Here is a 16,823-nt window from a genome sequence, read left to right on the forward strand (position 1 = left end):
GTGTGTGTGTGTGTGTGTGTGTGTGTGTGTATGTGTGTGTGTGTGTGTGTGTGAGAACCCAAACCAGCACTTTACTAGAGAAAAGAAACACACAGAGGCGTCAGCGCCCACGGGTACACGAGTTTAAGAGCAAACAGATCATTTAACATCAGCAAAAAGCAGATTTTTTAAAATTTATTTTATTTATTTTTTATTCAAGCTCTGCACTCCCACATCAAGGTCAAGCTCAGAGGCTGTGGTATCTCCCCTGTTGGATTATTAGCTGTTGGATTATCAGCTGGTCTTTTTACAGGCTAAACAGCTTAAAAGGACCAAACCAATGATGTTGAATGTTAAGCCCATTTACTAGAAAAATGTTAAAGCCTGGTACACACTGCAGGATAATCGGGCCCATTTTCGTCCCGATCTCCCCGTTCCGATCAAAGCCGCCAAAGGCCCGATTGTCTGATGTTTGCAAACATCATCGGGTCTGATTCTCCTGTGGTGTGTGTGTGTGTGTGTGTGTTGTCCGGTCCGATCCGCTCGGAAGGCCTCGGAAGGAGAGATCGTAAATAATGAACATGTTTAATATTTGCGACTAGAAATCCTGTAGTGTGTGGGCCGAGCACGTACAGTGTGTGATGTCCAGTGATGGGAATAACAGCGTTATAAATAAACGGCATTATTTTTTTTTTTTTATCAGTAATGAGTAATCAAAAATATTTATATATATATTGTTCCCCCCGTTACAACGCCGTTACCTTTTCTGATAATAAAATGCACCATTACCAGGCTGTAACTGAGCTCACTGATGCGGACTTCAACACGACAGGATTTCCACACACCAGGCTACAGGATTTCTAGTTGCAAATATTAAACATCTTTTCGTCCCTTTTTTAACCTTTATTTTTTGTTATTATTATTATTATTTTATTATCCCATACAAAAAATGTGCGTCTTGTGGAGAAAAAGCGGCTTGCCTATTTTCAAACCGATCGGACTTTGCAGTTTTTTTTAATCAACATGAATAGAAAATAAGACCAAACCGTAGGAATAGTATATAATTCCCGATGACGGAGCGGATAGTGTTTCCGCCTGCCATGCATGAAACCAAGGGTTCAATTCCCTACCCGGACAAGAGGGCACTTTGCTGTTAATCATGGCAATGAAATGATTCCTATTATTCTGCCTGTCATTGGCTAGATGACACACATTTGGCATTCAGGGTTTCGATCATTTTCATTTCTGTACCTTTTTTTGTGGATTTTGGTGCCGGTGTTTGTCCGTCATGTTTGTTTACACTGAAGTCCCGTTTGACTACGCGAGATTTGGAATATTGAGCGTGAAGAACCTGATGCTCTGCTGAAGAATGGGTTCGTGTGTGGTGTGCTCCGCGGTGCACACCACACACTGTAAGATCAGAAGACACAGATCTTGTGCGATCTGTCTTTTGTTATGGTCTCTAGATCTGTGAAGGTTTGAAGAATCCTGTAGTGTGTGCCAGCCTGAAGCAAAACCCACCGTTTCAGTCTTGGGGAGGGGTGGTGGGGTGGAGGGGTGGGGGGTTAGACCTCTCTCTGCATAATTTGGACTTTCAATCCTCAGTTTCATGATGATTTCATTAAAAAAATGTAATGAAAAATTGCACATTTCAGTTTATCGCCCTTTAACATACCGACGTGACCGCCTGCTGCACAGGTGAAGAAGCTCCTTTGCTTTACTTGTTGCATGTCTCTGCTAACTAAGGAGCCTGCAGTGTGTTTTAGTTTGGCTTCTATTGTCTTTTTGAATGCACATTAAATTATGTCCCAGTATTTTAACCTGCTCTCTCTGATAATGAACAGTTTAACAGTGTAAAAAGTAATGAACACTTTTTTGGCGTTTTCACCTCCACACAGAATCCTCCTCAAACAACAAACACAGCGTTATTAAAAGCACATCATGCTGATGATTTGGCCACACCGTCTTAATAAAGTAATAAAGCCCTAGCAGAGAAATAAGACAGAAAGAGAGAAGAAAAAAAAACAGAAGGAAAGGGAAGAGAAACAGATGAATTCACTGTGAGGCCGGTTCCTCCTCAGGGCTCGTATTAAAGAGGCTTTACTGCAGCCGGCTGCCGAGTCGAGTGCAGTGCTAAAGGAAAGCCACCAGGAGGTCGTGTGTGTGTCTTCACTCACAGCTGGTTAAAACAAAGCCCTGCAGGATTACTGGAGAGATTTTGGGGGAGATTTCTTGACTTTGAGCTTCGAGTTCAGCAGGAAAACCCTGAAGTGAGATGCACTGAGGGTGAACAGCATTCATTCAACCTGCGGCCCTCGCTCCCGATGAAACTTGAATCTACGGCACGTTAACCCTCGTATGACCCCTGGACATTTTTGTCCATTTTCAAAATTCAAAACTTCAAAACTCCCTCACAGACACCATCCTCACCAGAGTTGATTTTTGGTGAGGGAGTGTCATTCTGGGTGAAATTTCAAAATCTCAGCTTTCAGCACAAAAATCCATTTTTTGACCCTGTAATGCATTTTTATCACATCCATGACCCTTCGTGGACAAAAATGTCCACCTGTCATTTATCCATTTGTTATTGTTGGTATTTGTACTTATTATCCTCAAAATCTTTGAAGTGACTCATATGGAGTTACACTAAATCACTTTTAACATGGATTTCAAGATTTTAACCCCTTCCAGGCCATTTTGAACACCTCTGGGTGCTGTTTCTATAGAGGGCAAAACCACTAAAAGGGGTGAAAGAGGTGTACCTTAGAAATAAATTGTACTATCTACTGTACTGTTTTTGTTCAAAATTTACTGTGTTTATTGTTGTAAATCAACTCTCATTTTGATTTTATTTCTAAGGTACACCTCTTTCACCTCTTTCAGGTGTTCAAAATGGCCTGGAAGGGGTTAAAATCTTGAAAATGCATTACAGGGTCAAATAATGGATTTTCATGCTGAAAGTTGGGATTTTCAAATTTAACCCAAAATTACCCCCTCTTGCCAAAAATCACCCCCCTGTGACCTTTGGTGGTCACTTTCTAGAAAATGGACATTTTTGTCCACTTGAAGGGTCATGGATGTGACTTTTTTGAAGGGTAACTCAAGGGTTAAGACGCCGCAGAACGCTGACGCTGAATTCGGCAGATTGTCGGCTTGTCCGAGTCGCAGATTAACAACTTATTCGAAAACAATCTTTGACAATCACTGCCGCCGCGACTCTCAACAAAAAACGGAAAAAAGACAAAGGCTGCAAACACGGCGAGGCTTTTCATGACTCTGGTAGCTTGGCCGGCGTCCCGTTAGCTTTATGACGCTAAACAAAAGCTAGCGGCGAGTCGGAGTTTACCCCGAGGGCAGGCGGAGGGCGGACTGCGCTAATTACAAATCCTGCTCTTCCCAAGATAACAGCTTTACCCTTAATCCCAAGCAAAACAAACAGCTCCGGCATTAAGGCGCCTAAGATGCTTGTTGCCCGGTAGCTGAGCAGACAAGAACGGCGTGACGAGCTGCAGGCGGAGGCAGAGTCGGAGAGAGGGAGCTCAAATCTTCAAATGCTCCTGTGGACTCTTTCCAGAAGATACGGCAAATAGGGGGAAAGCAACGACTCGTGTTTGTCCATTAAATGCCCCAAAAAAAAAAAAAAAAACGAGCCTGGCATTGGCTTGTTGTGGAGCTCAGCGACGGCCCGTCCTCGAGCCACGCTGCCATTTAGGACCAAGACACATTTTTAGTAACAAGAGCATCCAAAGCTTTGAGATGATCTCACAACTTCCCATTGGAGACGTGCTGGAGCCATGTGGCAAACAGCAAGCGGACTGATTTCATTTCAAGCAGGAGAACAAGAAAAGAGAAGTTTAATGTCAAGAAACTGAATATAAGAATTCAAAAATAAAGCTGTGGCTCTTGTGTTTTCAGCCAAACTGGTTATACCCGCTGGTTATACCTTTAATTTTACCTCACGGAGCTGGAGATCGATGCCTTTTCGGCGCCCAGGGGAGCAGAGAGCAGCTCCTGAGGGCGTCCTGACTCAGATCACACCCAGAGGACGAGACCAACACGACACGTTCTGCTTTAAATGTTGCATGAGTTTAACCTTTCCTTCGCCATGTCTTCAGAAAGTCTCAACCTAAGAGGCTCTTCGTGGCTGTGAAGGGCGTTTCATTACGTCTAAACTCGCCTAACGGGAACGCTGCAGGGACAAAGGCCCAAATCAGACGTCCTGAGGCGAGACGCAAAAGAAACCAGCACAGCACGGCTACATAGTCCAGTCATTTTATGACTCAAGGTCAAACAAAATATAGCCCATTCAAACGCCTATTAACTTTTTTTCTCATGTGAATAGGGTAAAAATTTTAACCTTTAGGTATCACCATGAAAATTGCTGAGTTGATTACTTACCTTAAGACAAATAAAAAATGTATTGCAAGTTTGTTGAAATTGTTTATTGACATGAGCAAATGGTGCATATTTGAATTATGTACATACTAATTTGCATAAACGCTACAACAGATATAAACCTTGGGTATAGCCAGGTGAAAATCTCATAATCAATCCTGTTGACATATAACAGTCAAATACTGAACATTAAGGTCTGAATGGAACCCATTTAGGCTGCCAATGAACATTAAGGAAGAAGGAACTTAAAAACCAGTCTTTAACAATTATCATTGCAGCATGTCAGAACTGCTCCACTAAGGTGGTAGCAATCTTGAAAAATGGCAGCCATTTTGAAATTTCTAAGTGGTTACTTGTCAAGTGGCCCATGGAGACAGCTCATCCCAATTTTCATGCCAGTATCATAAGAAGACCACTGTATATGCCCTCTGTAGTAAAACTGTGGCGTTTATGCAAATTTATGCAAATTAGCGCATGTTACTAAACAATTTCAAAAAACTTGCAATACATTTTTTATTTGTCTTAAGGTAAGTAATCAACTCAGCAATTTTCATGGTGATACCTAAAGGTTAAATTTTTTACCCTATTCACATGAGAAAAAAAGTTAATAGGCGTTTGAATGGGCTATATTTTGGTCTTTTTTGAAACTTTCCCCCAGTGGGATTCTTTGGGGCTTTTTTTCCCCTCACTCAGGACATGTTGAGGATACAAAATCAATTGAGTTTGTTTCTGTTGCAATTTGTTTGACGTTGACCCCTCATTTGGCTTAAAATTACTGGACTAACAGGCGTCCTGATAAACATCCCCACTAACGCAGGTTTTCCACTGCCGGGGATCGGCTCGGTTCAACTGGACTCTTCTCACTTTACTTTTCTGTTTTTGGTTTTCCACTGCGGAGTGCACCCCCTCCACAGTGAAGCTGGTGGGCATGCCGACTAGTTTTTCCTCCCTGTCTCCTTTATTTACTTTCCAAAAACCAACAAGACTTACTTGAAATGAAATCACTTGAACAATATTAGTCTAACTAGATTATTTGCTGATTTTTTTTTTTTTTTTTTTTTTTTTTTTTTGACACTGATAGATTATCAACTACAATCCAGCTTTGACGAGTGTCGCTTTGGCAGCTCCTGGTTGTAGACAGGAAAAGACACGAGGTGATGAATGAGAAGGAGTTCATGCGCTCGAGCGCCTTGCGGGCCGCTCTCTACCTGCCCCTTTTTTTTATCGCCGCTCGCACAGATCAAGCAGCAGAGAGTTGGAAATCCCTGTCTCCACATCGGGCTTGGCTGAGTAAGGGGACTCAGGCCGCCTGGTGGCAAAAAAACACGGCAGCTGTCCGGCAAGAAGTTGAGCAAGATTCAACTTTTGTCAAAGTGCAGCCTGACGCCAATCACGTAAGCTGGTGATTAGACACACGGACGCCTCGGGACGACGCTGTAGGCCAGGTGGGCCGACCTGGTACATGCTCACACTTTAACACAGATGCAGTTAATCTGGAATAAATGGAGGATTGTTGACTCCAAACACATGAAGGAGGAGAAAGAGCAGACAGGAATCTGACAGAGAGACACCTCTGCACGCCTCTCACCCCCAGCGGCAGAGATAACACTACATAACAGGGACGAGGTGTGTGCCTGTGTGTGTGTGTGTGTGTGTGTTTCCTTATCAGATTAGCGTGCTTTTAATAGCGGTTGGAAACTTTTTGCTTTTTATTTCTGCCAGGATCCAGCTGCTGTGTGACGCTGGAGGGAGGCAGGGCAGGAAGACGGCGTGTCACAATAAAAACAGACTGAAATATCCCCCAGATCCTATCAGATCCTGACTTCCTCCACCGCGTCACTCACTGCTAACTATTTCTGCAACGTGCTGAGAAAATATTTCTTAAAAAAAAAAAAAAAAAAAAAAAAAAGGCACAGCTGGGAAAAAAAAAAAAAATCTCTTCTTCAAGGCATTTTTAACATATAACAACCACATTTACATGCGTTGACTTCCATTCGGTTAGCGTCACTCGTTGTTTGATCGCCTGTGGGAATAATTTGGACAGTCCAAACGATGCTGATATGGTTTTTCATCAGGGACTTGGATTTTTTTTTTTTCACAAAGCCAAGTTCTCTCGGCACAAAAGATGTGAAGAAGCCGAAGAAGTGGGACCGCTGGAAGTCACAGATATCTGAGGCTTTTAGAGCTTTGATCTGTTGCAGCCCGTTTGTGTGACAGAGCAAAGACACTGCAGCCGTAAATTCAGATTCTTCAGTCCACGGGCAGGACTTCAACTTTTATAGGGGGCAGGGACTTCCTGCATGTGAGACGCATATGGAAAGAGCAGGCCGGCAGACGCATGATAGCACCAGGCCATGATAAATGAGGGCCGTTGACCCGAGGCCCAATAAAACTCAAAACATACATGTTTGCAGAGAAACTATTTCTGTCCCACACACACGCGCACACACACACACACAGACACACACAGGGTCCTGGTCTGGGTGGTGCTGCAGACACACACACAGGGCCATAATCAAAAGCTGCTGCCTCCTCTGGCCTCATTTATCGTGTTGCCAGCTCTAATAAAGCCTGAGATGTCACAGCAGAGCGCCACTCAACAGAACACACACACACACACACACACACACAGACATTCAGTACCCCGATGTACACACATGTACATATGCAGGCATGCAGAATCGTAAGTGTGTGTGTGTATGTGTGTATGTGTGTGTGTGTGTGTGTGTGTGTGTGTGCACGGAGGGCCTCTCGACATGTTCCAGTCCCTCCTCGTGGATTTTCTTTGGTTTATTAAGGCCGGTGGAGACTTACAGGCCTGGAGGAGGGAAAGGAACGCGCCTTAGAAATGGACCCGAGCAGAACTGGCATGATTCACGGCAAGTCGCTGTATTTCTGGGTTGTTTCCCTCGACAAGAAAAAAAAAAAAGTATGTTTTCACTGATGTCAAGACTTCGGCTGAAGAGCTTGTTGATGTAGGTGAAGAAGCAGCCGGGCCGAGCCGGTCCCACTAAAAACCCGTCCCGTTGTCACTAAGCCCAACCCCAACAAAAGAATTCACAAAAGAATGCTGTGGCTCTCTGTTTTCCAAACCAAACAGCGTTCTGAGAACAGCTTAGCCTTATCTGACGGGCTGGTGGCTTCGCTCTAACATTATTTCACACATCTGCTAACAATAACACAGACGATTAGAAGCAGCTCCCAGTGAGATTGGCTGTTTTCACCCTCGGTGTCGCCCCGTCCCGAGCCAGCGTTTGGTACAGAGCGGTGCATTTTTGCTGCAGTTCTGGTTCAGTGACGGGACCCAGGAGGTGCCAGCTCATTAAAAACCACAACATCATCTTTGCTGATGAAGCTGCTCATTCAGATCTCCGTTAGTAAATGTAGAATCCCCGATACGACGCCGATTGTACACAGTCCCATTTCAATTGCCTGTTATTATTATTTTATTATCATTATTTATTCTTTATTTCATTTATTTATAAAAGAAAAGAACAATTTAATATATAAATACAAACATTCCCAGATCTTGAATGAAAGGGATTACAAAGAAGAATAATCTTATTTAATCTGCCCATTTATCCCGAGAAATCCATTTACAAAAAAACAGAATTTAAAAAAACAACAACTGTTGTTATGTTCTGGGAGTCGAACGGTGAAGTAAACTTTATATCAACCTCTCTGAAAACACGTCTCCACGCCGCACGCCGAAAACCAGCTCTGATCAGACGCAGGCGGTCCCACTTGGATGACTGAGGAGCTTATAGACCACGTGTGTGTGTATGTGTGTGTGTGTGTGTGTGCACATTTGCTAGTGATGCACACAGGATTACACCATATGTCCGTCCTTACAGTACATAGGTTCGTCATGTATACTGTTTTGTGTGTGTGTGTGTGTCTGTGTGTGTGTGTTTATGTGCACAAACATACCGCAGCACCTCATGCAACTCTAATTCCACAGATGAGCACCAGCTGCACGGCGGATCCTGCAGCCTTCTCTCGGCGAACCCTCACCGCCTCACCGTGTCAAATCCCAGGCTGAAGAGCCACCGGCAACATTTCCATCTTGTTACTGCAGCGAAAAAGGCCCCCGGGGCGAAGCCAGTCACAGAAACAAAAATTGACTGTTTCGTCCGTCGTATGGATTCATATCCCGCCGATTTGTACGAGCGTCTTTCAGAAGCGTAACTGCTTCTTGAGGGAATCTATTGACGCCGTGCGTGCGAGTCCTGGGAGCAGATCGATGCCACAATCCGGTTTCTTCAACAATCTGCACAAAGGCAACGCAATTAAGCTTGTGTGGCTGGGCCATGGGAGCTAATCAAACCATTCTATCCTATTGTAATGACCCATGTGTCTCAACAGCAGTACAATCCTCCAGACTCTTGTCACTCTGGAGGTGGAGATATCAGAGAGAGATGGGTAGACGGAATGCAGATAGGAAGACGGAAAATGAGTCAAGTCGGAGGTCTTCCGGTGACCCGTTCCTCTTTTACATTCCCGCCTCCTTTTATCGCGGCGAGTTTGGGGAAATGATGAAGGGGACGGAGGCGAGCTGATGAAGGGATCAAGGGATTTGCAGCACGAGGAACGGAGGAAAAGGCGGTGAGGATGTGGTGTGAAATGCAGGGAGCTCGGGAACAAGCCTCTGGGTGACTCCCCATTCAAAACCTATTTCACACCAAATCATGTTGACTTGCATCACCTGGGAGGAGCACCAGCACACACACACACAATCTACACACCTGTGTGCATGCGTTTTGGTCATCCAGCCAGGGTCTAAAACCATTAATTACAAGAAGAAGTGCGTCTCTTGGATGTGTCTGAATCAGAGAGCGAGCAGAGGTTAGAGGAGCGAGCGCTGTGCCGCCTGAAGGACGGGAACCCACAGCCTCTTGTTGCACTTCACTAAAGACCTGAAATTATACCTGAAAAACCTTTTGTGTACTTTGTGTACTTGTGCAGCGCTGCTACAGTGTCATGAGTCCACACAATTATAGCTAAAATGACGGTCCGGTTCATTCTACTGAATATATGTTCACAATTTAGTAATTAGGGTTATTAGTGTGAATGCAGAAATAGAAACAGACCGGCAGTGTTCCTATTAGAGTAAAGATGCACTGCAAAAACACAAAATCTTACCAAGATTATTTGTCTTATTTCAAGTCAAAAATGTCTTATTTCTAGTCAAAATATCTCATTACACTTAAAATAAGACATGATCACCTCAGAAGCAAATTGTTTTTAGACAATTTTCACTTGTTTCAAGTGAAAATTCACTTGAAACAAGTGAAAATTTGCTTGTTTCATTGGCAAAATTTGCCAGTGGAAAAGGTGAAAATTCACTTGAAATAAATGAAAATTAGCTAGAAACAAGAAACAAATTTTGCCAATGAAACAAGCAAATTTTGAAAATAAGACAAATAATCTTGGTAAGATTTTGAGTTTTTGCAGTGTGTGTGTGTGTGTGTGTGTGTGTGTGTGTGTGTGTAGCGAGGAAAAGACAACGATGGCTTTCTGTGGTGCTGTCGGCCGTCATGCACTCACTTACTATATTTTTCGCCGTATTACTCTGAAATACAGAAACAGCTCGAAAGAAAAGTTTGCTCACTACCTCGTCTGGGTTAGAAACAACATATTTGGAAACCGTTGTTATTTTTATCCATTCTTACCTCATTTTGGACTCTAGTACCAGCGAATCACTCCGTTACGGTAAGGGTCTTGGCTATTCTCTGCCTCTGTGCACACTTATGCCCATGTGGACGTTGGGAGTCGTGTAGAAATGCACATGTTCCCAGACAGAAACACTCCACGCTGTGCACTTAGCAGCTGAACCCAGCGCACGGCCGGGGAATGTTAATGGCAGCGCTTGCAGGCAAGTATGAATTTAATCAAATTAAATTGAATGTTTACATACTGTCAAATCCAATATTATTAATTGTGGGAGAAAAAAAAGAATCATGATACATAATTATGCACGCTGAAGACTAAATGTGCAGCTTGAATTAGGGCCACAACATATTGAATGGAGTGCACGCTAACCTCAATTTACAATGCAAGCTTTGGGAGGCAGCGTCTTGCACTTACACAGGCTGACGTTTTAGATTTGGACGGGTCATTCTCAATATTTCTACATCATAAAATCATATGTCACTATACACTACATGTTGTGTGTGTGTGTGTGTGTGCATTACTGGCATAGTAATGACCAATTCTACTGTACTGACAAATTGGAGAAAATCCTAAACATCATATCATAAAGTTTGTATATAGAGTGGTCCCTCGTTTATCGCGGGAGTTACGTTCTAAAAATAACCCGCAATAGGCGAAATCCGCGAAGTAGTCAGCTTTATTTTTTACAATTATTCTAGATGTTTTAAGGCTGTAAAACCCCTCACTACACACTTTATACACTTTTCTCAGACAGGCATTAACATTTTCTCACTTTTCACTTCAGAGTCACACTGCTAGCGATCGAAAATTTATGTAAATTTGGCAACTTGAACGCATTCTGTATTGTACAGGAGACACGGCACGGAGGAGACTGATTGACAATGGTCTACAGTCCCTTAGCCAATCAGGATGCAGAACACAATGTGCTGTAAAAAACAAACAAACTGTGAGGCCGTGAAAGGTGAACCGCGTTATAGCGAGGGACAGCTGTAGTACACACTGCAAAAAGTCAAAATCTTACATAGATTATTTCAAGTAAAAATGTCTTATTTCTAGTCAAAATATCTCATTACACTTAAAATAAGACATGATCACCTCAGAAGTAACTTGTTTTTAGACAATTTTCACTTGATTCAAGTGAAAATCTACTTGAAACAAACTCCATTGGCAAAATTTGCTTGAAATTTTGCCAATGGAACAAGCAAATTTTCACTTGTGACACAAGTGAACAAGCAAATTTTTACTTGTTCACTTGTGTCACAAGTGAAAATTTGCTTGTTCCATTGGCAAAATTTGTTTCTGGTTTCAAGCTAATTTTCACTTGTTTCAAGTAGATTTTCACTTGAATCAAGTGAAAATTGTCTAAAGACAATTTATTTCTGTGCTGATCATGTCTTATTTTAAGTGTAATGAGATATTTTGACTAGAAATAAGACATTTTTACTTGAAATAAGACAAATAATCTTGGTAAGATTTTGACTTTTTGCAGTGCAAATTGTGAGTTTTCTGCATCCTGCCAGTTTCCTGAGTGATGCCTCTAACATCACCGCATGAGCTCGCGGTTTTAACTCCTCATATTATCCATTTCAATAACAGCAAATTTCTCGAGCATCTGCCTCAAAGTGAAGTCACTGTCAACAGCCTGAACAGTCACACAGAGGACGGTCTGTCTGTTCCTGCCGGCAGCTTCATCATCAAATGTTTTATATTTGCAGCAGCGTTAAGAAGCTTCAGACATGTTTTTTTTTTTTTTTTCCCCTCCACCGTGTTCCTTCTGTACTGAGAGCACAACAACATAACAGATGTCTCCTGGGACATTTCTGTATATGCACTGCACTGTTCGCAGCATCAAAATATATTAGACCGCGGTCAATGTACATTTTTGTTTTATATGTATGTTGTGGGCTGTGGTACAACAAACAGGCATGAGAAACTGGCATTTCCCGTCAATGCAGTTTAAAAAAAACACAAACCAAAAAAAAAAAAAAAAGTGTGTTAGAGACGACCGTGATTCAAAGCGTCTCTGGTGCCACGCGTGGTTTCGGCCGGTCAGCGCTCCCTCAGGTCACGGTAGCTGACAACCTGAAAGTCTGAAAGGCAAGCTACACGATACGCTGAGGAGGTAACACATCTGTCATCTGCTTTATGTCGTATTTGCTTTTCCACTGATAATCAGATGGCAACTAATGCTGCAGTTTCAGATTAGTTCATGTTAGCCTTAAAGGAATAGTCCAACATTTTCTGTTTCTCACTTCCCAAGACTGAGTCAAGACGATTTATACCATTTTCTCCTCTGTACGTCCAGCGGTTTGTTTCTTAGGAGTAGCATTATCTCTAAGCTTAGCATAAACACTTGAAGTCTATGGGAGTCTTAGCCTAGCTCTGTCAAAGTGAATAAATAAACCTTACAGCAGCTGTCTTACTTACACAGTGCACCATGGGTATTTGAAGTAAGTTGGACATTGTGCCCAAAATGTTGGACTATTCCTTTAACGTAAGAGACTTCTGAGATCCTGGGCTTCTGAAATGAAGTGTGACTTGCAGCAGGAGCTTCCTGTGTGTAAAAGGTTTTGGAGCAGACTGGGAGCCGAGTGCCTGTGGAACCCCGGTGATCCCTGCTTTCATGCTATTGCAGCACCTCTGAAAAACACTGCACATCATCACAGCATCTAATATGTCACTGTCATGTGTGTGTGTGTGTGTGTGTGTGTGTGTGTGTGTGTACGTCCAAATACTCGCCACGAGAAGCAACACCTTGCTCCTTCTAGTTTAGCACATTTCACCATCAAATTACCCGAGTCAAAAAAACACAGGCTGTAGAAACCTATCTGTTGGATTTTTTTTTTTTTTTTTTTTTCAGGTCTGAGACTTCAGGTCATTTCGCATAATTAGATGAGATGAGTCGTTTTCTTTCACTCTCATGGCTCGGCGGCACCCAGAATGCCTGTGCTCTCCTCCGCCACTCTGACCTCAGTCATTAAAGCCTCGTCTCTTCCCTCTGATCTCCTCCTGCGCCTTAACGCCGCCCCGCGTCGCCGCTCGGCTGCACAACAATTTCAAAAATAAACTCGCTCGATGTATTTTATGCATGACTCGTAGGTATTATTTCTGTTACGGTGCACTGGATTAAATTTTGTGCTAAAATTTAAAATAGGATTTTTTTTTTTTTTTTTTTGGCGCTTTTGGCACCCGTATGATTTCACGCCCCCCCCCCCCATCGCTCGCGCTGCACACCCCCTCTCTGTGCCACCGGCCCCGGCAGCCAGCAGAGTGCGTGGGCGGGTTCAGGGTTCGGTTTGTACCTTGAACTGTGAGCTGCGCCTGGGCTTCGACGGTGGCGTTGCCGTTATCGGCCATGCAGGTGTAGACGCCGGCGTCCTCCTCGGTCAGGTTGTTGATCTGCAGGCTGCCCCCTCCCACCACTTCAACACGACCTCCACTGGAAGAGAGAGAGAGAGAGAGAGAGAGAGAGAAAGTAGAGTGTGAGTTATAAGTGCCAAAGTCAACAACCGCCTCCCATTGCCTTTGCACCTCGCCTGTCCCACGTCCAACAACATCCTCCTGCTCCCTGGATCACTCCCACTACATTCCTGAAAGAGGTTACGGCTTTAATAGGTTGTTGCATGCCTTATGTTTCTATGCTTCTATATAAATAGCTCCCTACATTGACTGTGTTCCTGGAAATATCACTTATTGCCTAATATGTAACAATATCCATATCATGTGCAGGAAGTGTCACGCTCCTTAGCCCGAGCCCGTCTGCAGGAATCTGCCCCGGAGGTCGACTCCTGACCTTTATCTGCTTTTTGACTTTTCCAACTTCATGAATAAATAAAAATATGCTAAAAGTGAGTGATCTGCACATTCTTTTTTTTTTAATCTCATTTCTAATTCACTTGCATGTGTGTAAACTTCACTTTTGGCTTCACTCTCTACTAAGGAATGGGCAGAGGCCTAATATTATCAAATATGATCATCATTGCCGCGGGGCCGAGCTTTGTTCAGACCGACAGAACTTCATTTTGAATTCCAGTCGAGCTCCCGAGGTTTCAAAACACCCAAACACGTCCTGCTGGATTCCAGGGAAGTGTGTCTGAAATGATGCACAAGACATGCAGATATTTTCTATTTGACGTGAGGCTGCAGCCATAAAACAACAGCATCTTGGCTTCGAATATTTCACTCCGCATCAGTGTGATGGAGCTGCAACCAGCAGAGACGCAACGTGAATGTGACACGGTCCTATGATGTGCAAAGAATACGCTTCCTCACTTCTGAAGCTGCTGAGGTGGGGGTTTAAGGGGGGAAAAAAAAGAGAGTATAATCCATGATTTGTAAATCTGGAGACAAAACTAAGTCTAAAACAATACATTATGTGTTTCTGAGAAAAGCCACACTGCAAAAACGCAAAATCTTACCAGGATTATTTGTCTTATTTCAAGTCAAAAATGTCTTATTCCTAGTCAAAATATCTCATTACACTTAAAATAAGACATGATCACCTCAGAAGTAACTTGTTTTTAGACAACTGTCTCTTGTTTCAAGTGAAAATTTGCTTGTTTCATTGGCAAAATTTGTTTCTTGTTTCTAGCTAATTTTCGCTTATTTCAAGTGAATTTTCACTTGAAACAAGTGAAAATTGTTTAAAAACAGTTTACTTCTGAGGTGATCATGTCTTATTTTAAGTGTAATGAGATATTTTGACTAGAAATAAGACATTTTTGACTTGAAATAAGACAAATAATCTTGGTAAGATTTTGCGTTTTTGCAGTGCAGTGCTCTTTACTGATGCACTCAGTCAGTAAATTTACGATGCATCCTGTGGCGTATATGCATGCCTTTATGTGACACCATGCCGAGGTGTGTGTTACACTGTATTCCCAGAAGTCACTTCATGTTATTTCATGTCGCGAGCTCATGGTTAGTTCATGCACTGTGGCTGTTCAAGGGCCTGCAGGTGGGCCTTACATTCATATTGCAGCTGTGCCCCGATCAGACCAACAAAAGTTTTCCATCCCTTACAGCAGCTGTTAATCGATAGCAGTGATGCACACCGACAGAATAACAACTGGCATCTCCAGCACCGAGGAGCAGCAGCTTCTCTTTCCACATCCTTCACTTCTGGCTGAGCAAAACCTCCACGACTGTGAGGATCTGATACTGTCTGATCTGATGCTGTAAATGTTTTAGCAAGGATGTTGCAGTTTTTTTTCTTTTCTTGCCTGACAATTATAAATAAGCCAACTTTCATTTAGAGCACAGGAAAACATATTCACACACTGCAACACACACAGGGGCACAAGACAGAGCTGGCTCCCTTTCAGCTGAATCACAGAGCACGGCAGTAACCCAGCGTTAGAATGGCAAAGTCAATTATTTCTCCTCAGGCCTCTCAGCCTCAGCTAATGGTCCGTCTAAAATAAGTATTTACGCTCAACCCCAACGTATAACCTCACATCCATTAGCATAGCCTTTCCTCTCAACCGCTGACCCCCCCCCCCATCTTAAACAGCACAAACTTTGAGCCTCCCGATAGGCCCACAGGGAAGCAGACTGCGGCTCTGCTTCGGCTTGATTCAACAGCCACTGGAGCATGGGAGGAGGAGGAGGAGGAGGATGAGAAGAAAGAGAGAAAAAAATCAATAGCTTACAGAGAGATCTGTGCCTTCACAAAGAGAGACACAGAGCAAAGGGGAGAGGGGGAGAGAGAGAGAGAGAGAGGCAGGAGCAGCAGGCAGGCTGAAGGAGAAGATGGAAATCCAAAGAGGGTCACAGCGAGCGAGATGCAGCCGAGGAGAGAGAGATGAGCCCGTGAAGGCTGGCGCGGCGGGACGGGGAGACGTGCAGAGCGAGCAAAAGGCACCGTGTGGAAAACAAGCCTCTGCTGGCTGCTGATTTAGCTTTAAACAAACTACTGACGAGCCGGGGCCTCTCACTCAGGCTCCCCCTCTCCCTCTCCTGCACTCGTCTTGGGGCTTGGCAGCGTCGGCCCCAGAGGCCATCTGTCTGTCTGTCTGTCTGTCTGTCTGTCTGTCTGTCTGTCTGTCTGTGCCGGAGTGATGCACCGGGGTGACACTGAGCCTTCTGCCACCAAAATGACATCACGGGGTGGGAGAGACGACAGCACAGAGTTCAGCATAATTACACAGAAAACATTATATTTATTTGTTTATTTTGTCTGGACTGATGCACACGAGGCTCCGAAAGCATAAGTGGTCTACTCGGAGCATTTGGAGACAGTGGGCAGATTATTGGGGGATTATAATACAATCTTCTGGCCGGCAGGAGTTCATAAGATAAGATAAGATAAGATAAGATATTCCTTTATTAGTCCCACGGTGGGGAAATTTCATGCATTACAGCAGCAAAGTGGATAGCAAGATATGAAGCAAAATTTACATTATAAACAGTATAAACAGATAATAAATAGCAAAAAGCAATGTAAACATTCTAAAAAGGAATATAGAAAAACAAAATAGAAAAAAAATAGAAAAAAAAATAAAATAGAAATAAAATAGAAATATGAACATGCTGTGGATATTCTCCACCTCAAAAGAATAAAAGATTTTTTTTTCTCAGCTATGCACTGGCCAAGCATTTTGAACAGCACACAGACAGAAGACCGTTTGAAACGCGTCACTCTGAGAAGAAAAAAAAAATATCTGAATGGTGCAATCACCAGAACTGCAATTTCTCACTATTTTTAGTTTATATATTTTGATTTAATGTGAAGCTGTGACCCTGTGCTGTGTCAAAGATACACTTTGCATTGGACG

At 43.2% G+C, this 16,823-nt stretch overlaps 1 protein-coding gene across 5 annotated transcripts in view; it reads right to left on the reverse strand.

Moving 5' to 3' along the window:
• neo1a (neogenin 1a) overlaps positions 1–16,823 on the reverse strand; it is a 243,274-nt gene that overhangs the window by 88,312 nt on the left and 138,139 nt on the right. For all 5 annotated transcript variants that reach the window (XM_030046518.1, XM_030046513.1, XM_030046517.1 and 2 more), the window contains exon 5: positions 13,350–13,486. In XM_030046518.1, the coding sequence (XP_029902378.1) occupies positions 13,350–13,486 (137 nt within the window). The remainder of the gene's footprint in view (positions 1–13,349; positions 13,487–16,823) is intronic.

This window comes from Myripristis murdjan, chromosome 3, assembly GCF_902150065.1.
Source record: "Myripristis murdjan chromosome 3, fMyrMur1.1, whole genome shotgun sequence".
Taxonomy (NCBI): domain Eukaryota; kingdom Metazoa; phylum Chordata; class Actinopteri; order Holocentriformes; family Holocentridae; genus Myripristis; species Myripristis murdjan.